General features: G+C 45.0%; 1 protein-coding gene across 3 annotated transcripts in view; it reads left to right on the forward strand.

Annotated features, from left to right (window-relative positions):
* The window catches only part of SH3GL1 (SH3 domain containing GRB2 like 1, endophilin A2), a 165,039-nt gene that overhangs the window by 52,924 nt on the left and 89,173 nt on the right, over nucleotides 1–22,942 (forward strand). For all 3 annotated transcript variants that reach the window (XM_056571879.1, XM_056571871.1, XM_056571889.1), the window contains one exon: nucleotides 22,164–22,236. In XM_056571879.1, the coding sequence (XP_056427854.1) occupies nucleotides 22,164–22,236 (73 nt within the window). The remainder of the gene's footprint in view (nucleotides 1–22,163; nucleotides 22,237–22,942) is intronic.

The following is a 22,942-nucleotide window of genomic DNA, read 5'->3' on the forward strand; positions in this document are numbered from 1 at the left end:
AATTTATAGGGTATTTCTAATATGAAGACCTTTCAAATCCACTTCAAACCTGAACTGGTCCCTGAAAAATAGTGAGTTTGAAAATTTTGTGAAAAATTGGAAAATTGCTGCTGAACTTTAAAGCCATCTGGTGTCTTCCAAAAGTAAAAACTTGTCAATTTTATGATGCAAACATAAAGTAGACATATTGTATATGTGAATCAAAAAATGTATTTGTAATATACATTTTCCTTACAAGCAGAAAACTTCAAAGTTAGAAAAATGCTAAGTTTTCAATTTTTTTTATCAAATTTGGGAATTTTTCACCAAGAAAGAATGCAAGTTACCACAAAAATTTACCACTATGTTAAATTTGAATATGTCACAAAAAAAACTATCTTGGAATCAGAATGATAACTAAAAGCATTCCAGAGTTATTAATGTTTAAAGTGACAGTGGTCAGATATGCAAAAAACTCTCTGGTCCTTAAAGGGGGTACTCCGCCCCTAGACATCTTATCCCCTATCCAAAGGATAGGGGATAAGATGTCAGATCGCCGAGGTCCCGCTGCTGGGTAGCCCCGGGACTGCCGCTGCGGCACTGCGCTAACATTACAGCACAGAGCAAGTTCGCTCTGCACGTAATGACGGGCAATACAGGGGCCGGAGCATAATTACGTCACGGCTCCGCCCCTCGTGACGTCACGGCCCGCCCCTTTCAATACAAGTCTATGGGAGGGGGAGTGACACCCCCTGCCATAGACTTGCATTAAGGGGACGGGCCGTGACGTCACGCGGGGCGGAGCCATGACGTCACGTGGGGCGGAGCCATGACGTCACGCGGCTCCATCCCCTGTATCGCCCGTCATTACGCACAGAGCGAACTCGCTCTGTGCTGTAATGATAGCCCAGTGCCGCAGCGGGGATCCGCTAGAGTACTCAAATGAGGGTCCTTTAGCAGAATAGCCCAATGCTTGGCAAGAATATTTCTTATATTATGCTATGCTCTCTGCTAAAGGTGGTCACGAAGTTGATGGACCGATCATGGGTAGAATTGGTGGTATGGGATTTGGGGACCAGACAATCATTCTGCGTAAGTGCTAGTGCTCTGTTGTAGCAAGACTGTATTAGGGGGGCAGGATAGCCTTTGCCTTTAAAACGTGCTTTAAGAATATGGCTTTGTGCCCTAAAATCCTCCTCCCTGATACAATTTCTACGAATTTGCTTAAATTGTCCAAACGGGACATTACATATCCATTTTTTTATGGAAAAAACTGCACTTTAGTGAAATTTTTTTTTTTTTCATTTACACATCCAACTTTAACGAAAAGTCGTCAAACACCTGTGGGGTGTTAAGGGTCACTGGACCCCTTGTTACATGCCTTTAGGGGTGTAGTATCCAAAATAGTATGCCATGTGTTTTTTTTTTCTGCTGTTCTGGCAATATAGGGGCTTCCTAAATGTGACATGTCCCCCCAAAAACAATTTCAGAAAAACTTACTCTCCAAAATCCCATTGTCGCTCCATCCCTTCTGAGCCCTCAACTGCGCCCGCCGAACATTTGACATACACGTTAGGTATTTCCTTACTCGAGAGAAATTAGGTTACACATTTTGAGAGGATTTTTCTCCTTTTACCTCTTGTAAAAATAAAAAAACTGGGTCTACAAGAACATGCAATGTAAAAAATGAAGATTTTGAATTTTCTCCTTCATTTTGCTGCTATTCCTGTGAAACACCTAAAGGGTTAACACACTTACTGAATGTCATTTTGAATACTTTGAGGGGTGCAGTTTTTATAATGGGGTCATTTGTGGGGTATTTATCAATAAGAAAGCCCTTCAAACTAGTGCACTGGTCGATGAAAAATTCCGATTTTGAAAATTTTGTTAATTATTTGAAATGTCTATTTTCCTTACAAGCAGAGAGCTTCAAAGTTAGAAAAATGCTAAATTTTAAATTTTTTTATAAAATTTGGGAATTTGCAAGTATCAACAAAATTTTGCCACTAACAAAGTAAAATATGACATGAAAAAACAATCTCGGAATCAGAATGAAAGGTAAAAGCATCCCAGAGTTATTAATGCTTAAAGTGAAAGTGGTCAGATGTGCAAAAAACGCTCTAGTCATACAGGGAAAATTGGCCTGGTCCTTAATGGGTTAATGTTCATGTTTTTTGCAATTGACATGTATTATATGTTTGTGTAGCATGTCTTAATTTTTTTTTTTTTTCCTTACCTGTTTGTGGGCCAGGAAGTTCTGTAGTTCTGTGTTCGATCTCTTACTGTTGCTCACATGTTAGGATTAGGCTGTGGACAACATGTCATGGCTTTTTTTTTTTCTTTGTTCTTTCAGAACTGCATGAGAGATAAGCCACGCCCCCTCATCTCCCCCTCCTGGAGGACACAGGTGTGCATGAGAGAAAGAAAACAGAGCAGGGGGAGAGAGAGGACGTACATAGCTCCTCATCTCCCCTCCCCCTGCTTTGTCTTCTGAGGACGCAGGTCTGCACTAGTGCACGGGCTGGGGATCTATAGACTGCAGGTGAATAAATCTCGGACTGGGGATGATTTCTATGTGTGAAGGAGAGGGGGGGGGGGTGTAACTCCTGAATGACACATGCTGGGAGTTGTAGTCCCTGTTATGTGTGCGTATGCTAGTGTTTACAAACCATTGTGCCTCCAGCTGTTGCAAAACTGCAACTCCCAGCATGCCTGGACAGACTTTGGGCATGCTGGGAGTTGTAGTTTTGCAACAGCTTGAGGCACACTTTTTGGGAAACACTGTGTCCTAGCCTATTCAGAATACACATCACGTTACACCAGTGTTTCCAAACCAGTGTGCCTCTAGCTGTTGTAAAACTACAACTACCAGCATTCCCTGACAGTCTTTGGGCATGCTGGGAGTTGTTTTGCAACAGATTGGGAAACACTGGCCTAGACTATTCAGTATATTACAAAGTGCATTGTTTCCCAACCAGGGTGTCTTCAGCTGTATCAAAACTACAACTCCCAGCATGCCCGGACAGCTTTTTTTGCAACTCCTGCAGGCACCCTAGTTGGGAAACACTGGTGTATGCCCTATAGAGGTGCGGTGAACTACAACCCCCAGGAGACTACAGAGGCAGCATGTTGGTGTTATACCACAGACTGAAGACTCCTGAATGACGCATGCTAGCAGTGGTAGTCCCTTTTGTATCCCAACCAGGGCTGATTAGATTAGTATGCTGTGTATAAGGGGGCCGACCCGGGAAAATGGTAGGGTGGGTAAAGGGCGGAACAAAAAAAAAAAAGCCACCCAAACCAGCAAGGCATGTGGCATGCTGGGATTTGTAGTTTTCAGCACAGCAAGAAACAGGAAATAAAAGCAAAGATAGGAAAACAAAGTGGGGGATAAAAAGACAACAAAGAACGGAAATAGAGTTGCCTAAACAACAAGAATAGAAATGAAACAATACAAATAGGGCAAGTCAAAAATGGAAAAAACATGTTGACCACCGGAGTACCCCTTTAAGGCTCACTATACCCCTTGTTACGTTCCGTGAGGGGTGTAGTTTCCAAAATGGGGGTCACATGTGGGTATTTTTGCATTTATCAGAATCACCAATTTAGGCCTCAAATGTAGTGCGCTCTCACTCCTGAGCCTCGTTGTGCGCCCACAGAGCATTTTACGCCCACATGTGGGGTATTTCCGTACTCAGGAGAAATTGTTACAAATTTTGGGGTCTTTTTTTGTTTTTTGTTTTCGGTTGTGATAATAAAAGTATGGTGCAACACCAGCATGTTAGTGTAAACATATTTTACATTTTTTAGAACAGGCTGGTGTAGCCCCCAACTTTACCTTTTCATAAGGGGTAAAAGGAGAAAAAGCCTGAGTACCGAAATACCCAATGTGGCCCCAAAACTGTTTCCTTGAAATACGACAGTGCTCTGAAGTGAGAGAGCGCAATGCGCATTTGAGGACTAAATTAGGGATTGCATAGGGGTATTGTATGCCAGTGATTCCCAAACAGGGTGCCTACAGCTGTTGCTAAACTCCCAGCATGCCTGGACAGTCAGTGGCTGTCCGGAAATGCTGGGAGTTGTTGTTTTGCAACAGCTGGAGGCTCTGTTTTGGAAACATTGCTGTACAACCTGTTTTTCACTTTTATTTGGGGGGGGGGGGGACAGTGTAAGGGGCTGTATATGTAGTGTTTTAACCTTTTATTATGTGTTAGTGTAGTGTACTGTAGTGTTTTTTAGGGTACATTCGCACTGGCGGAGGTTTACAGTGAGTTTCCCACTAGGAGTTTGCACTATGGTGAAAAATTTGCGGCAGCTCAAACTTGAAGCAGGAAACTCACTGTAAACCTGCCCGTGTGAATGTACCCTGTACATTCACATGGGGGAGGGGGCAAACCTCCAGCTGTTTAAAAACTACAACTCCCAGCAAGTACTGACAGACCGTGCATGCTGGGAGTTGTACTTTTGCAACAGCTGGAGGCACACCGGTTGGAAAACCTTCAGTTAGGGTCTGTTACCTAACTCAGTATTTTCCAACCAGTGTGCCTCCAGCTGTTGCAAAACTACAACTCCCAGCATGTACTGATCGCCAAAGGGCATGCTGGGAGATGTTATGCAACAGCTGGAGGTACGCAACTACAACTCCCAGCATGCCGAGACAGTTGTTTGCTGGTTGGGCATGCTGGGATTTGCAGTTTTGCAACATCTGGAGGTCTACAGTTTACAGTTTAGAAGACCACTGCACAGTGATCTCCAAACTGTAGCCCTCCAGATATTGCAAAACTACAAATCCCAGCATGCCCAGATAACAAACTGCTGTGTGGGCATGCTAGGAGCATGCTGTCTGGCCATGCTGGGAGTTGTAGATTTGCAACATCTCGAGGGCTACAGTTTAGAGACCACTGCATAGTGGTCTCAAACTGTAGCCCTCCAGATGTTGCTAGGCAACTCGCCGGCTTCGGTAGGATCCAGGGAGCCACATCGCCGTCCTCTTCTGCCGCCGTTCACCACACTGTAGCTAATCTCCCTCGGCATGGACGGAAGAGAAAAATTGATGAAAGGTGTCAATGCAGGTTAGTCCGGATGGTGGATAAGCAGCCCCAAATAAGTTCCAAAGATCGCGCTGACACTGATGCTCCCTGAGCCTGCAGGACAGCTTAAATATCTGTTGACATTTAAATGAAATAAAACGCTATGGCTGGAAACCCAGGAGGGACCCCACTGCTGACACAGAGACCTAAAAAAAGCAAGACTACATTTTGCCAAAATGAACTTGAGTAACCAAAATCCTTACGTGAAAGCATCTTGTGGACAAATGAGACAAAGAGAGAGCTTTTTGGTAAAGCACATAATTCTACTGTTAACTGAAAACGGAATGAGGCCTACAAAGAAAGGAACACAATACCTACAATTAAATATGGTGGAGGTTCAATGATGTTTTTGGGTTGTTTTGCTGCCTCTGGTACTGGGTGCCTTGAATCTGTGCAAGGCATCATGAAATCTGAGGATTACTAACTGATTTTTGGTCGCACTGTACAACCCTGTGTCAGAAAGCTGGGTTTGCGTCCGAGATCTTTGGTCTTCCAGCAGGACAATGACCCCAAACATATGTAAAAAAGACCCCAGAAATGGATGGCAACCAAGCACTGGAGAGTTCTGAAGTGGCCAGCAATGAGTCCAGATCTAAATCCCATTGAACACCTGTGGAGAGATCTTAAAATTGCTGTTGTAACCACTGTGCAGTGGTCTCCATTCTGTGCTCTTCCAGATGTTGCAAAACTACAACTCTCAGCATGCCCAGACAGTCCAGGAATACTGGGAGTTGTAGTTCTGTAACATCTGTCCCTTCAGATGTTGCTGAACTACAACTCCCGGCATTCCTGGGCAGTCTGGGCATACTTAGAGTTGAAGTTTTGCAACATCTGGAGGGCTACAGTTTGGACTACACAGTGGTCTCCAAACTGTTCTCCAAACTGTTCTCCTCTAGTTGTTGCATAACTACAACTCCCAACAGTGACCCTTAACTACCTTGAGGTGTTTTTGTTGAAAATGAAATTCTTTTTATTTTTTCACTGAAATACTGTTGTTATCCCAAATTTTTCATTTTCCCAAGGGGTATTAGGAAAAAGGCCCTCCAAAATTTGTAACACCATTTCTTCTGATTATATAAATATCCCATATGGGGATGTAAAGTGCTCTGCTGGCGCACTGCAATGCTCAGAAGAGGAGGAGCGCCATTGGGCTTTTGGAGAGAGAATTTGGCTGGAATTGTAGCCAATGTGCGTTTACAAAAAGCCCCCATGGTGCCAGAACGGTGGAACCCCCTCCACATGTGACCCCATTTTGGAACTACAACTCTCATGTAATGTAATAAGGGGTACAGTGCGCATTTGCGCCCCACAGGTGTCTGACAGATTTTTGAAACAGTGGTCCGTGAAAATGAAGAATTTAATCTTTCATGTGCACAGCCCACTGTTCCAAAAGTCTGTCAAACACCGGTGGGGTGTAAATGCTCACTGCACCCCTTATTACATTCCATGAGGGGTGTAGTTTCCAAAATGGAAAAAGCTTCAAAAGCTCCTTCTCTTCTGAGCATTGTAGTTCCCCCGCAGAGCACTTTACATCCACACATGGGATATTTCCATACTAAGAAGAGATGGGGTTACAAATTTGGGGAGGGCATTTTCTCCTATTACCTCTTGTAAAATATGGTAAATTTGGGGAAAAAAATGCATTTTAATGAAAGGAAAAAAAAATTCATTTACACATCCGAATTTAACAGTCGTCAAACACCTGTTGGGTGTTAAGGCTCACTGTACCCCTTGTTACGTTCCTTGAGGGGTGTAGTTTCCAAAATAGTATACCATGTGGATTTCTTTTTTTTGCTTTTATGGAACCATAGGGGCTTCCTAAATGCAACATGCCCCCCAAAAACCATTTCAGCAAAATTCACCCTCCAAAATCCCATTGTCGCTCCTTCACTTCTGAGCCCTCTAGTGCACCCACAGAGTACTTACCGTTCACATATGAGGTATGTCCTTACTTGAAAGAAATTGGGTTACACATTTTGCTGGGCATTTTCTCCTTTTACCCCTTGTAAAAAGGCAAAAACTGGGTCTACAAGAACATGTTAGTGTAAAAAAATGGAAATTTTGGTATTTTCTCCTTCACTTTGCTGTTATTCCTGTGAAACACCTAAAGGGTTAACAAACATTCTGAATATCATTTTGTATACTTTGAGTGGTGCAGTTTTTTTGATGGGGTCATTTATGGGGTATTTCTAATATGAAGACCCTTCAAATCCACTTCAAAACTGACCTGGTCACTGAAAAATTCAGATTTAAAATTTTTTTTTTTTGAAGAATTGGAAAATTGCTGCTGAACTTGCTTACAAAATGTCAACTTTATGATGCAAACAAAAAGTAGACCTATTGGGGGATATTTAGCAAAGCTTTCTATGTCCCGCATCAATATAGACCAAACTACAGAGGGTTAGGCTAGTCTATTGTGCGCCTAATTTATCAAAAGGCGCAAGGCTCTTGATAAATTCTGTGCACAGACTTAGAGATCTATGCTTTAGCCTGTATTTAAACCTGCTCCAACATGGTCTGATATTTCGGCCTACTTTCAGCCGATGCGACTTTTGATAAATTCGCTTTTGATAAATTCAGCACCAATGCATTTTCCAATGCATTTCCGTCTAAAATAGACTAGCATGCATCATGTTCTAAAAATCCTCTAGCGCAAAAGTTGCACATATTTAGACTGCGACTTTCTGTGCAACAAATTTGGACAGGAAAAAACAGTCTAAATCCTTTGATAAATATCCCCGATTGTATATGTGAATCAATATATAATTTATTTGGTATGTCTATTTTCCTCACAAGCAGAGAGCTTCAAAGTTAGAAAAATGCTAAATTTTCAAATTTTTCATGACATTTTTGAATTTTTCACCAAGAAATGATGCAAGTATCGACAAAAATGTACCACTATGATAGAATATGTCACGAAAAACAATCTCTGAATCAAATTCATAAGTAAAAGTATCTCAGAGTTATTAATGGGTAAAGTGACAGTGGACATGACCTCGGTCCTTAAGGGGTTAAATGAAAACCCCGACCCTCACAAATGGGGGTAGTTAAGGGTTAAATTAACTATCCTATATTTTAAGTGGACCTATAAGTAACATGTGACCAAGTATTATCGAAATATCTCCAGCCGTTTGGAAGTTATGCAGGAACATATATTTCCCATAGACTTGTATGGGACTTTAAACAAAAACACAGACCCTGACAAATGGGGGTGGGTAAGGGTTAAATTACCCATCCTATGTTTGTTGTTGACATATAAGTAACGTGTGCCAAGTTTCATGTTAATATCTTTAGCCGTTTGGACATGATGCTGGAACATACACACATATATACAGACACACACTGAGTTTTATATACAGTGACCCCCCCCCCCCCCGACCTACGATGGCCCCGACATACGATAATTTCAACATACGATGGCCTCTCAGAGACCATCGCATGTTGAAGGCAGCAACAACATACGATGCTTTTGTATGTCAGGGCCATCGCATAAACTGCTATCTGGCAGCGCAGACTACTTTAGCTGCCGCCGGATAGCTGTTTTTAGGTGCCCCATGTGGTCTGGTGAGTCTCACTCACCTGTCCTCGGCGCTCCGCACCATCCTTTTCGGGTTCCCCTGCATCGCCATTGCTCTCCGTCGTCATCACGTCGCCGCTCACGCCATCCCGTCATGCAATAGGAGTGGCGTGCGCAGCGACGTGATGGCGGCGATGGAGAGCAACTTTCCCGGCCAGCAGAGACCTTCCGGAGCGGCGGGGGCACCCTGGGGACGCGGCGACAGTGATGGAGGGCGACATCCAGGGCAGCAGGGACAGGCGAGTATAACTTCCTATTCTTTTCATTGCACGGATCCCTCAACATACGATGGTTTCAACAAATGATAGTTCATTTGGAATGAATTAACATCGTATGTTGAGGGACCACGGTATATAGATGGGTAATTCCTATTACATCATTATTATTGTTGCATATCATGAAGTATTACTTGACTTAGAGAGTAGTGGATTCATGGAATAGCTTTCCTGCAGAAGTGGTATCTGCAAATACAGTGAAGGAGTTTAAAGGGGTACTCCACTGCAGAGGGTTTTCCATGTATATTGTGCCATGCAGGGAAGGGAGTTGTGCTTACCTGCACATTTTATATGGTCTTTTGTCTTTGTAGCGCTTCTTTTGTGACCATTTTGTTGCTGGCCGGAAGTTAGGGATTCTGGTGTCTGGTGATTCCTCTAGCCTGTTCCATGTCGGCCACATTGCTCAATTGTGACGTTTTCTGCTGCACCTCCTACCAGCTGCCGCTCTGCCCTGCCCCTCATGAATATGGTAATCACATTCGCACATTTTTTTTTTTTACATCAGTTGTGGCAGTCATTGACTAATGATCAGCCAATAGCTGTTCAGAATGGACTCCGCAGCACCTATCTTCTTACTTGTTGTGCGCATGTCTGTTCCTTGCTGTGCAGCGTCCTTAGCAACTGACTTCTGAGCAGAATCCTGCAGTGCTTAGGGACTACTTCTACTCCCATCATGGAACAGGCTAGTTTCCATTATGTGAGTAGTAGTTCCCCGGCTGCTGGAGTCTTCCGTCAGTTGGGGAGGCTACATTAGTGTTTGTACTACTACCCCCATCATGGAACAGTCTGTTCCATGTTGGGGGTAGTAGTACAGGGGCTGAGGGATTGATCGCACCCGGTCTCAATTCTGACACCCGATGCGATCAGCACTTATAAAGCAGAGGAACGAGCAGCATGCTGTGCTACTCTGCGATGTATATATTGCTTAAACTTTCATTTTTAAATCCCACAGAGGAGCCATTCAGGGCTCCCGGCAGGGTTTTTAAACTACTACTGAGTTAACCCTAAATGTATGCCCCCGTGCATATTTATAATAATTTTGTCCCCAGTTTGCATAAGTTTATTCCTCCCCCCACCATGTCCATATTCCTCCAGTGTCAACATCCCCCCCCCCCCCCCCCCAGTGTCCATATCCCGCCCAGTGGTCCTATTCAACAGCTGCCTGCTGCTCCTCATCTTCTAGGAACAGGGCAGCAGCAGGGACATATCGGGCTGCGGCAGAGAATGAATGACGCAGATATATCCCGCATGTCTGCTCCATTCATTCATTATTTCTCTGCCGATGCCACCGCCAGACATGTCCCCACTGCTGCCCTGCTCCTAGAAGATGAGGAGCAGCAGGCAGCTGCAGAATAAGACCACTGGAGGGGATATGAACACGGGGGGATATGGACATGGGGAATACATTTATGCACCAATAAATTTGTATAAATATGCACGGGGGCATACATTTAGAGTTAACACAGAAGTAGTTTAAAAACCCTGCCGGGAGCACTGAATGGCGCTCCTCTGTGCCTGCCATTAAGGACCCCGTGCGGGGGATTTAAAAATGAGTTTAAACAGTATATACATTGCAGAGTAGCGCAGCATGCCACCTGCTTTATAACTGCTGATTGCATCGGGTGTCAGAATTGAGATGCAGTGCGATCAATCCTTCAACCCCTGCACTACTACCCCCAACATGGAACAGGCTCTGTTCCATGATGGGGGTAGTAGTACAAACACTAATGTAGCCTCCCCAGCCGACTGCAGACTCCAGCAGCTGGGGAACTACTACTCCCATCATGGAAACTAGCCTGTTCCATGATAGGAGTAGTAGTAGTAGTAGTAGTAGTCCCTCAGCACTGCAGGAGTCAGCTCAGAAGTAAGTCAGCTGCTAAGGATGCTGCGCAGCAAGGAACAGACATGCGCACAAGAAGATAGGTGCTGTGTAGTCAGTTTTGAACAGCTATTGGCTGATCATTAGCCAAGGACTGCCACAACCGATAACTCAGTAGAAAGAAATAAAATTATGTGCAAATGGGATTAGTTTTTTTTTTTTTTTTTAACCCCTTCAGGACCAAGCCCATTTTGGCCTTAAGGACCAGAGCGTTTTTTGCACATCTGACCACTGTCACTTTAAACATTAATAACTCTGGAATGCTTTTAGTTATCATTCTGATTCCGAGATTGTTTTTTTCGTGACATATTCTACTTTAACATGGTGGTAAATTTTTGTGGTAACTTGCATCCTTTCCTTGTGAAAAATCCTAAAATTTGATGAAAAATTGGAAAATTTTGCATTTTTCTAACTTTGAAGCTCTCTGCTTGTAAGGAAAATGTATATTACAAATAAAAAAAATTTTTATTCACATATACAATATGTCTACTTTATGTTTGCATCATAAAAGTGACGAGTTTTTACTTTTGGAAGACACCAGAGGGCTTCAAAGTTCAGCAGCAATTTTCCAATTTTTCACAAAATTTTCAAACTCACTATTTTTCAGGGACCAGTTCAGGTTTGAAGTGGATTTGAAGGGTCTTCTTATTAGAAATACCCCACAAATGACCCCATTATAAAAACTGCACCCCCAAAGTATTCAAAATGACATTCAGTCATCATTTTAACCCTTTAGGTTTTTCACAGGAATAGAAGCAAAGTGAAGGAGAAAATTCACAATCTTCATTTTTTACACTCGCATGTTCTTGTAGACCCAATTTTAAAATTTTTACAAGGGGTAAAAGGAGAAAATGTATACTTATATTTGTAGCCTGATTTCTCTCGAGTAAGCACATACCTCATATGTCTATGTAAAGTGTTCGGCGGGCGCAGTAGAGGGCTCAGAAGGGAAAGAGCGATAAGGGGATTTTGGAGAGTACGTTTTTCTGAAATGGTTTTTGGGGGGCATGTTGCATTTAGGAAGCCCTTATGGTGCCAGAACAGCAAAAAACCCTCACATGGCATACCATTTTGGAAACTAGACCCCTTGAGGAACATAACAAGGAATAAAGTGAGCCTTAATACCCCACAGGTGTTTCACGACTTTTGCATATGTAAAAAAAAAATAAAATAAATTTCCACTAAAATGTGTGTTTCCCCCCAAATTTCACATTTTTCCAAGGGTTAATAGCAGGAAATACCCCCAATATTTGTAACCCCTTCTCTTCTGAGTATGGAGGTACCCCATAAGTTGACCTGAAGTGCACTATGGGCGAACTACAATGCTCAGAAGAGAAGGAGTCATATTTGGCTTTTTGAGAGCAAATTTTGCTCGGGGGGCATGTCGCATTTAGGAAGCCCCTATGGTGCCAGAACAGCAAAAAATACCCACATGGCATACCATTTTGGAAACTAGACCCCTTGAGGAATGTAATAAGGAATAAAGTGAGCCTTATTACCCCACAGGTGTTTCACGACTTTTGCATATGTAAAAAAAAAAAAAAATTTCCACAAAAATGTGTTTCCCCCCTAATTTCACCTTTTTGCAAGGGTTAATAGCAGAAAATACCCCCCAAAATTTGTAACCCCATCTCTTCTGAGTATGGATGTACCCCATAAGTTGACCTGAAGTGCACTATGGGCGAACTACAATGCTCAGAAGAGAAGGAGTCATATTTGGCTTTTTGAGAGCAAATTTTGCTCGGGGAGCATGTCGCATTTAGGAAGCCCCTAAGGTGCCAGAACAGCAAAAAAAAACACATATGGCATACCATTTTGGAAACTAGACCCTTTGAGGAACGTAACAAGGGGTACAGTGAGCATTTGCCCCCCACTGGTGTCTGACAGATCTTTGGAACAGTGGGCTGTACAAGTTTTCATTTTCATGGACCACTGTTCCAAAGATCCGTCAGACACCTGTGGGGGGTAAATTCCCACTGCACCCCTCATTACATTCCGTGAGGGGTGTCGTTTCCGAAATGGGGTCACATGTGGGGTTTTGTTTTTTTTGCGTTTGTCAAAACCGCTGTAACAATCAGCCACCCCTGTGCAAATCACCTCAAATGTACATGGTGCGCTCTCCCTTCTGGGCCTTGTTGTGCGCCCCCAGAGCACTTTGCGCTCACATATGGGGTATCTCTGTAGTCGGGAGAAATTGCGTTACAAATTTTCGGGGGCTTTTTTCCCTTTTACCTCTTGTGAAAATGTAAAGTATAGGGCAACATCAGCATGTTAGTGTAAAAAATAAAAAAAATTTACACTAACATTCTGGTGTAGACCCCAACATTTCCTTTTCATGAAGGGTTAAAGAAGAAAAAGCCCCCCAAACCTTGTAACGCAATTTCTCCCGAGTACAGCGATACCCCATATGTCGCCCTAAACTGTTGCCCTGAAATACGACAGGGCTCCAAAGTGAGAGCGCCATGTGCATTTGAGGCCTAAATTAGGGATTTGCATAGGGGTGGACATAGGGGTATTCTACGCCAGTGATTCCCAAACAGGGTGCCTCCAGCTGTTGCAAAACTCCCAGCATGCCTGGACAGTCAACGGCTGTCCGACAATACTGGGAGTTGTTGTTTTTCAACAGCTGGAGGCTCTGCTTTGGAAACAGTGGTGTACCGGACGTTCTTATTGGGGGAGGGGGGCTGTGTAAGGGTATGTGTATATGTAGTGTTTTTAACTTTTTATTTTATTTTGTGTTAGTGTAGTGTAGTGTTTTTAGGGTACAGTCACATGGGCGGGGGATTACAGCGAGTTTCCCAGCGCAAAATTTGCTGCATCTCAAGATGCGAGAAACCCACTGTAAAAGCCTCGCCCATGTGAATGTACCCTGTACATTCACGGGGGTGGCGGGGCGGGGGGGGGGGGGGGGGGGGGAATGGCTTGCATCAGCTGTTGCAAAACCACAACTCCCAGCATGCATGGTCTGTTAGTGCATGCTGGGAGTCATAGTTTTGCAACAGCTGGAGGCACACAGGTTAGGAAACACTGAGTTGTTGCAAAACTACAACTCCCAGCATGCCCAGACAGCTGAAGGGCATGCTGGGAGTTGTAGTTCGGCAACATCTGAAGGGCCAGATGTTGCTGAACTAAAACTCCCAGCATGCCTGGACAGTCAGTGCATACTGGGAGGTGTAGTTTTGCAACAGCTGGAAGAGCACAGATTGGAGACCATTATACAATGGTCTCCAAACTGGGGCCCTCCAGATGTTGCAAAACTACAACTCCCAGCATGCATGGTCTTTTAGTGCATGCTGGGAGTTATAGTTTTGCAACAGCTGGAGGCACACAGGTTAGGAAACACTGAGTTAGAAACAATGTTTCCCAACCAGTGTGTCTCCAGCTGTTGCAAAACTACAACTCCCAGCATGCCCAGACAGCTGAAGGGCATGCTGGGAGTTGTAGTTCGGCAACATCTGAAGGGCCAGATGTTGCTTAACTAAAACTCCCAACATGCCTGGACAGTCAGTGCATGCTGGGAGTTGTAGTTTTGCAACAGCTGGAAGAGCACAGATTGTAGACCATTATACAATGGTCTCCAAACTGGGGCCCTCCAGATGTTGCAAAACTACAACTCCCAGCATGCCCAGACAGCCAAAGGCTGTCTAGGCATGCTGGGAGTTGTAGTTTTCAGACTCCTAGAAGCAGCAGTGAAGATCTTCACTGCTGCCTCTGAGGACTACATACTTACCTGCCGGTCCCGTCGCTGCTCGTCCACATGGCCGGTCCTGCCGCTGCTCCTCGGTCCTGCCGCTGCTCCAGGTAAGTCCGCCGGTCCCCACGTGTTCCCCCCGTGTGCCGCAGGTCCCCGCGAGCCCCTGCAGCCTTCGTCCCCCGTTCTGCCCGACTTCCAGGGGCGGGCAGTGCGGGGGATCTGAACTTTCACCCCAGATCACTGTGATTGGTCCACAGGGACCAATCACAGTGATCGCTGACCAGGACCATCAATTGATGGTCCTGGGGGTGAAGCAGAAGTTGTCCCCTGCTGGAAACAGCGGGACTTCTGCCAGTTAACACGTGCGATGCTGCGCATCGCCGGGTTAACTGCATGTCATTTATAAACGCCGGGATGCGCGAACGCACTGCACAACCCGGCGTTTATATATGACATTCTGCGGGAAGGGGTTAAATAAAACTTTATTTGGTTTTCATAATATAACAGTGATTCCAGGAAGCTCCCAGAAAGGATATATAAGTGCTGTAGGAAATAACATATACATCATATCAGCCAAAATACCGCAATCAAGATACAGCAAAAATTACATGTTCAGCACATGACATACCCAGTCCCTCCCACCCTCTCCCTCCCTTCCCCTTATAACATCCAACCCAACCCCAATAAATACAGCAAAGCCAATGTGGGTAGGGAGGAATGCCAATTAGTGCAGATAATGAAAATACGAGTCAAAATGAGTGATGCAGTGAGACAACATTATAGTGTCATAGAATCATAGTAGTATACCATCATTTCACATGGGACTGCGATCCCCAATAATCCCAGTGGCCGCCAGCTACTCATGTCGACCCCTATCTTCCTATCCAATATGCAATCTACCGAAGGATCCAGCTATGCTTCTTGTAAGATACCAGACAGTGTCTTTTAAAGGGAGTAACTACTTGTATGATCTCGTCATCATTAAGAAAATGGGTAATAAAGGATCTCAACTTCTTGAAAAACCCTTTAGCCAAGCGGTCTTTTGATTTACTCAGCTCAGTAAGGTCAAAGAACAAATACTTTTTCATGGCAGTAATCACTTCATGGGCATAGCAGGGACCAACCACTTAGACAATAGACACCTTTTAGCCACAAGAATAAAGGTATGCAGGAGAAGTGAAACTACCCCTTCAGGTTCAATGTGAAGAAGTAAAAGCGTAGGAGTGATGGATAGAGAGGTCCTGAGCATGGTGCCCAACAGTCGAAGAGGGCCCCCCAAAACCGCCTTGTCTTGGGGAACGTCACCAGTCCGTGCAGTAGGTCAGTCTTGTAGGCTTCACAGTTTGGGCAGTGAGTTATACGGTCAGGATTGTCCGGAGTACGGGGGAAGGAAAATCCATAGGTGGCATGGTGGATGATTTTAAATTGGGTTTCCCTCCAGGTTTCGTTAATTACCGCCCTTTAGCCCACCCGTTTAGTAGAGGCATAGCTATGTCCGTAACCCCCAATTTCTTTTCCCAATAGTCGAATAAGGAAGAAGTCATAGTCTCCTCACCACGTCTCGTGGTGTCTCATGTCGGTACAGGTGGGATAGGGAGTGGTAGGTCTTCTCAGTAAAGAAATAGGAGTCGGTTCAATTGGTTACTGGTTTTTCCAGGATGCAGAGATTGCTTCGACTAGTAGCTATGTTGTCCCTACATTTTCTCTTGTACAATGTTTATCTTGTGTCCTTGCCTACATGTGGTATCCGTTTTGTATTGTAAAACTTGAATAAAATTTTAAAATGAAAAAAAATGATATAGGAGTCAAAAGATGTTCTAGTCCATTCCCTAGAGAGATCCTGTAGTCGTGGCTTAACAAAGGACGTTACCTGGGAATACGGGAGGAAATGTCCCGGGCCTAAAGAGACTTTCAAGCTAAGCTCCGGAAAGGTGAGATAGCGGGGTTCGGTGTCGTGGAATAAGGAGCGTACAGTCAGTATCCCAGCCCTCTTCCAATCACTAAACAGTCTATTGGCGTGTCCAGCAGGGACGTCAGGATGTGACCAGAGGGGCATATGTTTGCTGAGGAGAATAGGCAGTTCCATAGCTAATCTACAAGCCTTCCAGGCAGCCATCGTGTCACGTATAATGAGGCTGCCTTTGAGGGAGCGCGGCAAAGATCTACAAGAAGTGTGAAGCAGGGCGACCAACTCAGACTCCAGAACGAAGTTCGAGTAGCAGTTACTGCCCCTCAGCCAGTCCACCCCGTTCCTGTATAAGCAAGACAGGTTGTAGTGTCGTATATCAGGGAATCCCACCCCCCATTTGTCCTTTGGGAGCATCAGCTTACGAAGGGCTATGCGGGGGCGACGACCGGCCCATATGAATTTAGTAAAAATAGATGTCAATAGGTTAACGTCAGTGTGTCTAAGTCTAATAGGTATTGTTTGGAGCGGGTACAACAGTTTCGCAAAACTGAGCATTTTCAGTAAGTGGCATCTAGCTAGTAGCGGCATGGGCAGCGAATGCCATTTAGTCAGCTCTGTTTTAATTTTCTGAATGATAGGAGGGAAGTTAAGTGTGTAGAGGGATTGTGCTGAGTGTCCGATCTATATACCCAGGTATTTCAAGGAACTACGTGTGACTTTAACCGGAGAGGATATCCTCCCTGCCGACAACGCACACTCTGGGGAGTATAAGTCTAGCAGTTCACTCTTGGTTATGTTTACTTTAAAACCCGAAGCAAGCCCAAAATCCCCCAGTTACTGGAATATCTTAAGCAGGTCATCTACGGGGTTGGTCAAGAAAACCAACAGGTCGTCTGCAAAAAAAGGTAGTCTTCACAAACCCCACCTGCAGAGGGGAAATCTCCCGTGGTAGTATCGAGGACAGTCTGTCCGCCATCATTTTGGACATATTTTTTAGGTCAATATTTATAAGCAAGATAGGCCTATAACCATTGGGAGATAATAAATCTTTACCTGGTTTAGGTAAAACCTTAATATACGCTGTATTAACGGAGTCAGGGATGTGCGCCCCCTGCAGGTAGGTGGTGTAAAGGTCCAGCAGAATCGGGGCTATCTCAGATTTTAGGATCTTATAAAAGTCGCCTGTGAGGCCATCAGGGCCCGGTGCCTTGTCAGATTTCAAATTCTTTATTGCCTCATCAACCTCCTCCCGTGCTATGGGAGCATTCAAGAGCTCCAGGTCGGTATCGGTCAGAGTTGGGAGATCTGCAGCGGCCAACCAATCCCTGGTAGGTTGTGCACCGGAGCCAAATGAGGCTTAAAGATCTTTGAAATAGTCACGTAAGATGGTATTTATTTTTCAGGTTGTTTATGTAGATTACCATGTCGGTCCTTAAGGGCCGAGATGTGTGTCAACCCCTGCCTGCCCTTGGCATATCTTGCCAGCAGTTTGCCAGGCTTGTTCCCAAACCTGAAAAGAGTCGCGTCAAAATGGGACCTATTTATGTCTTCTTTCTTAGCACACCACAGATCATAAGCGGCCTTAGCATTAGTCCACGACAATTTGTTAGACTCAGAAGGGGTGTGTAAGAAAGCAGTATAGGCAGTTTGCAATTGCGAACTGAGTGTTTTAAGTTGGGTTGCAATCTTTCTTTTTAGGGAGTGGGTGTAACCCAAAATCTTGCCCCGTGGTACAGCTTTAGCAGCGTCCTAAAACAGTTGCGGGGTGCGGAGGTGAGTGGAATTGTCCCCCGCATACTCTTCACCCCCACCAACCCTTCAATAGATCATGAAAGCGTTCATCCCGGGCCAAGCCCCTAGGGAAGGGCCATATGAAGTCCGATCCTCTAGGCATTGTGTTGTACAGGTCAATCACTAAGGGTGCGTGGTCAGATATGACCAAGTCATTGAAATACATCAGTCGGACCCTGGGAAGAAAGGCTTCAGGAGCAAAGCCATAGTCCAGCCGTGACCAGGAGTCATGGGCGTGGGAGTAGTGACTATATTCCCGGTCGGCTGGATGGAAAGCCCTCCATAAGTCTACTGCTCCCACCTGTGTGGCCCATTGGCATAGCAGCGAGTCATATAGGCGAGGGGGAGGTTGGTGAGACCTATTGCTATTTCTATCCTCCAGAGTGTGCATTACAGCATTAAAATCTCCCATCACTATCTCCTGGGGTGTAGCAGACGCCATCACTGTGGTAGTTAAAGAGCAGAAAAAAGAGCCATCGTCCCCGTTCGGACCATAGATATAGTCAAAAGTCAACTGAGCACACCCTCCCCTCTGTGCCATGACGTGTAGAGGTAATGTCAGCAGCGAAATTCCTACTAAACAGAGTCAGAACTCCTGCTTTACGGTCAATGAATGGGGACCCTACTACTTTCCCAACCCACCCCCTCTCCATTCTCGGAAAATCAAGCTCTTCCAGGTGAGTCTTCTGGAGGAGGGCCACGTCAGGAGACAACTTCTTCAGATGTCTCAACACTATGCCCCTCTTCTGGGGGGATCGCAGTCCCTTAATGTTCCAGGATATTATCCTCATAAAAGTAAGAATAGAAAAATGAAGGACAATGAGACCCTACACATAGCAAATAACAATAACACAGCCCATCCCAACATAGATCCATCCCTCCCCCACCCCTCCCAAACTAAGACCCCGAAGCTCGAGGCACATAGGTGTGCTGCCTAAAAGACATACAAACATTAGGCAGCAGAAAACCTTACGGACAACCATTTTTTCCACGCTGTGAGCCAAGGCGAAAATACGTAACAACTAATAGTATCATTGAGAACTCTTTCCCACCCTCTCAAGGTTGCGATTGAGCAGCGGAAAAGCAGGAAAACATACATAATGTGGGACCCGAGCACCTCACATGCAAGTAAGGACCCACAGCGGTAACAGGGTAATGTAGGTAAACTGTGCTAAGGCCTAGTATCCAAGTCCTGAGCTAGTCCGGTCCATTCCATGGGCAGAGACATCGGGGACACCACGTGTACATAAAGTCTTTCTGTCCCACCAATACAATACAATTTGCCCCATAGCGAACAATAGAAAGGCCCGGGTATAAGGCATCTATGGGGGCTCGGGGCCTTACAACTATTTCAATGTTACCCCTCTGGACGATCAGTGGAAGATGCACAGGTCCCCGCCAGATTGAGGTTAAAACTGAAGAATGTAGAAAACTCAGCGATGACGTTCCCTAGGAGTTGTGAACCAGGATTCCTCCGGATCGTGTGGCCAGCGGTGACTGTCAGATCTGGGAGACCTGGATCCTGGAGAAGTGCCGTTCCGGTCCGCAAGTTGAGGTGTCGGTGAGCATCTGGTCGCAAGATCCCCTTGCAGAGTCTCCTTTAAGTCCCTCTCAGCTTGCTCCGGATGCAGGTAGGTTGAGGCAGTACCGTTGTTACTGTACACCTTAAGCGTGGCGGGAAGCAGCAAGGCAAACCAAATCCCTTTTCGGTGTAGTGTGGTACATAGAGGAGCAAACACCTTTCTCTTCCAGGCCACCTCTACAGAAAAGTCACCAAATAGGAGCAGTCTTGTCCCTTTAAACAGTAAGGGCTCAGATCTTTGCCGGAAAGCACGGAGTAAGGCAACCTTGTCTGTGAAGTCAAAGTATTTTACAATAACCTGCCGTGGTCTGTTGCTGTTCGTGGGGCCGGGGGGATCGCCATGTTCCGGTGCTGCTCTCAGGTCGGGGCCTACCATGTGAGCTCTTTCAACTTTGCAATAGTGGCGTAAGCCCAGCATGTCAGGCAGGATGGATTCACAAAAGCGGTGGAGCATCTTGGCCGGGACAGACTCAGGGACACCAATCACCCGGAGGTTATTCCTCCGGGATCTGTTCTCGAGATCCTCTACCTTGTCTCCGAGACGGCGGCACTCCGTTTCAGCCATAGAGGCTTTAGTCAGGGCGGCTTCAGCCGTGGCCTCCACTTCCTCAAAGCGCTCCTCGAGCGCTATTAACCTGGTTCCATGCTGCGTCAAACCGTGCTGGAGGTCTTTCAAAGTCGCCTGTACCGTGGACGCCAGGATCTCCTGTACTCTCAGTGCAATAGGTTTCGCTACCTCGGCTGCTAAGCGTGCGTAGTCCAGTCCCGGCAGGTCGGAGGCGCCAGCATCTCTTTCAGCCGCCGCGTCTGAGGGTGCTTGCACGCAATCTTTCCCGGTGGCTTTGGGCGCCGCCATGTTAGCAGAGTCTCTTCGGGACTAAAGCGTTCCCCTCCTGCTCTTCCGCGTAGATTTTCGACCCGTGCGAAGTAGATAACGCTCCATAAACTTCCCCCGTGCATGGAGGAGGTATCGGAGCTCTGACAGTGGGTATAAGGGCAGTGTGGGGGGCCTTTGAACACTCAGTGGTGGAGAGCTCTCGTTCCGTGCTGCCTCACAGCATGGCGCCGGAACCGGAATTGTGATTACAGTATTCATGAGGGGCAGGGCAGAGTGGCAGCTGGGAGGAGGTGCAGCAGAAAACGTCACAGTGGAGTAAGTGACCTGCCGCTCACAACATGGCCGACAACATTGAGTGACGGGAAGCCAGTAATACAGTAAAACAGTATCTTAAGGGAAGATTTTAAAATAACTACAAAAGAACATCAGACAAGGAAAAGAAACCAGGTACAGAACTGGTAAGCTAATTATAATGATTTGCACCATATAACAAAAAAAGAAATAAACACCGGACAAACCCTTTAAGCATGCACGGGTTAGGCATACTGCTATCCTTTATATGACCTAGGAATAGACATAAGGCTATCCTTCATACAAGATAGGGCCAGGGACCATTTATAGTATTTAGGATATTGGGCAGACTAGGTGGGCCAAATAGTTCTTATCTGCCAACACATTGTGGTGGTGGTGGTAGTTAATAATAATAAAAACATTTTTTATTATCATTATTATTTAATCTGGTCATTTCTTAAGTCTTTATTATTGTTATTATTCATTATTTATTATGTATCTTTTGTTTTGGTAGAGGATACCTCTAAATACCATAGTGTGTCATTGTAAATCTAAGTGCATTACAATAAGGCAGCCTTTCCGTGCTTTGGCAGAATAAAGCATCTAACAGGTTCCCCCTTAATTGAGTTTGTCTTCCGAAAAATGTATGTATGTATGTATGTATGAATAAATAAAATATTTCTTTTGCTATTAAGTTTGGTGTTAAGCAAAGAAAGCTTGGTGGCTATTATGTTGTGATATTAAATATGCAGACCAACCAAAAGAAGGGTCTGTCCTTGCTAATTTTTCCTCCTGTTACTTGCAAAGATGCCTTTTAACCTAACACATAACAGAACCAGGCTCACATAGGTAGCTGCACATAGCCTTAAATTTTTCCACCCAAGTATTTGACTGTTTTTGCATTCTTTCAAATCCATGCTGTGCCGCTGATTTTTTATTTTCTTTCTTTAAAGGAGAACTCCAGCCGAAACGAACCTATCCCCTCCTCCACAGGATAGGGGATAAGTAGCTGACCACTGGGACCCTCCCGCAATCTCCGGAATAGGGCCCCGGTTCCCCAAGCGGAGCCGAGTGCTGTTCTGGGGATAGAGGGGGAACCCAAGCCCTCACCCCCCCCCCCCCCCCCACACCCCACAATCAGCTACTTATCCCCTATCCTAGATTTCTCCTTTAAATTTGATTCATTTGTTTATACAGCTGTACACAATTTTATTCTTTTTTTATGTTAAAAGAATTCAAAACTGTTGTGTTTTTACAGAAGGTTGATGTTACCAGTAAAGCAGTGTCTGAAGTGCTGGCTAAAACGATTGAATATCTTCAACCAAACCCAGGTACTTCATGTAGTGTTTTTATTACCTCTTTTTAAATTAGAGGCGGATACTGCCTCAGTCAGTGATTGGCTATACAGGCATTTCTTGTTGAAGACATGCCCTAGGAACTGCTAATTAACCATCAGTATGGCTGTATTTCTAGGCCAGCCTGAGCCCTAAAAGAAGCAGATGAGCTCATATTACTGCTCATTAGATTAAGACAGCAGTGTGCTTGTTCTGACTGAAACCACTGGGACTTAAATATGGCTTCCTGCTGCCTTATGTAAAAAATTATGTCAGTAATATGAGCTCCCTGCTTCACATTACTGGTCTTGTTTTTGTGCAGACAGAACAGAGGGCAGAGCAGGTACAGGAGATCTGCATTCAGAGTGTAATGTGACGTCACAGCTACAAGCTTAGCTGATAATGAAATATCAGTGCAGTATATCCAACCTATCAGGGTTATCCACCCTATCGGAACAGCCGCAGGGGGTTATCCAACCTATTGGAACACCTGCAGGGCGTTATCCAACCTATCAGAACCCCCCCAAAAAAAAAAACAAATAAATTAATTCATTAAACAACTGTACCAGACTTGTTAACTCCTGGAGATGCCATTTAGTCCAAAAAACGTGTTAGTTTTCCACAGGCCCCCCTCTTCATTCTGCATTGGAAGCCCTTCATTTGCAGTTTGACTAGCTTATGTATGTTGCTGAATACTACAATC

The sequence above is a fragment of the Hyla sarda genome, chromosome 1 (genome assembly GCF_029499605.1).
Source record: "Hyla sarda isolate aHylSar1 chromosome 1, aHylSar1.hap1, whole genome shotgun sequence".
Taxonomy (NCBI): Eukaryota; Metazoa; Chordata; class Amphibia; order Anura; family Hylidae; genus Hyla; species Hyla sarda.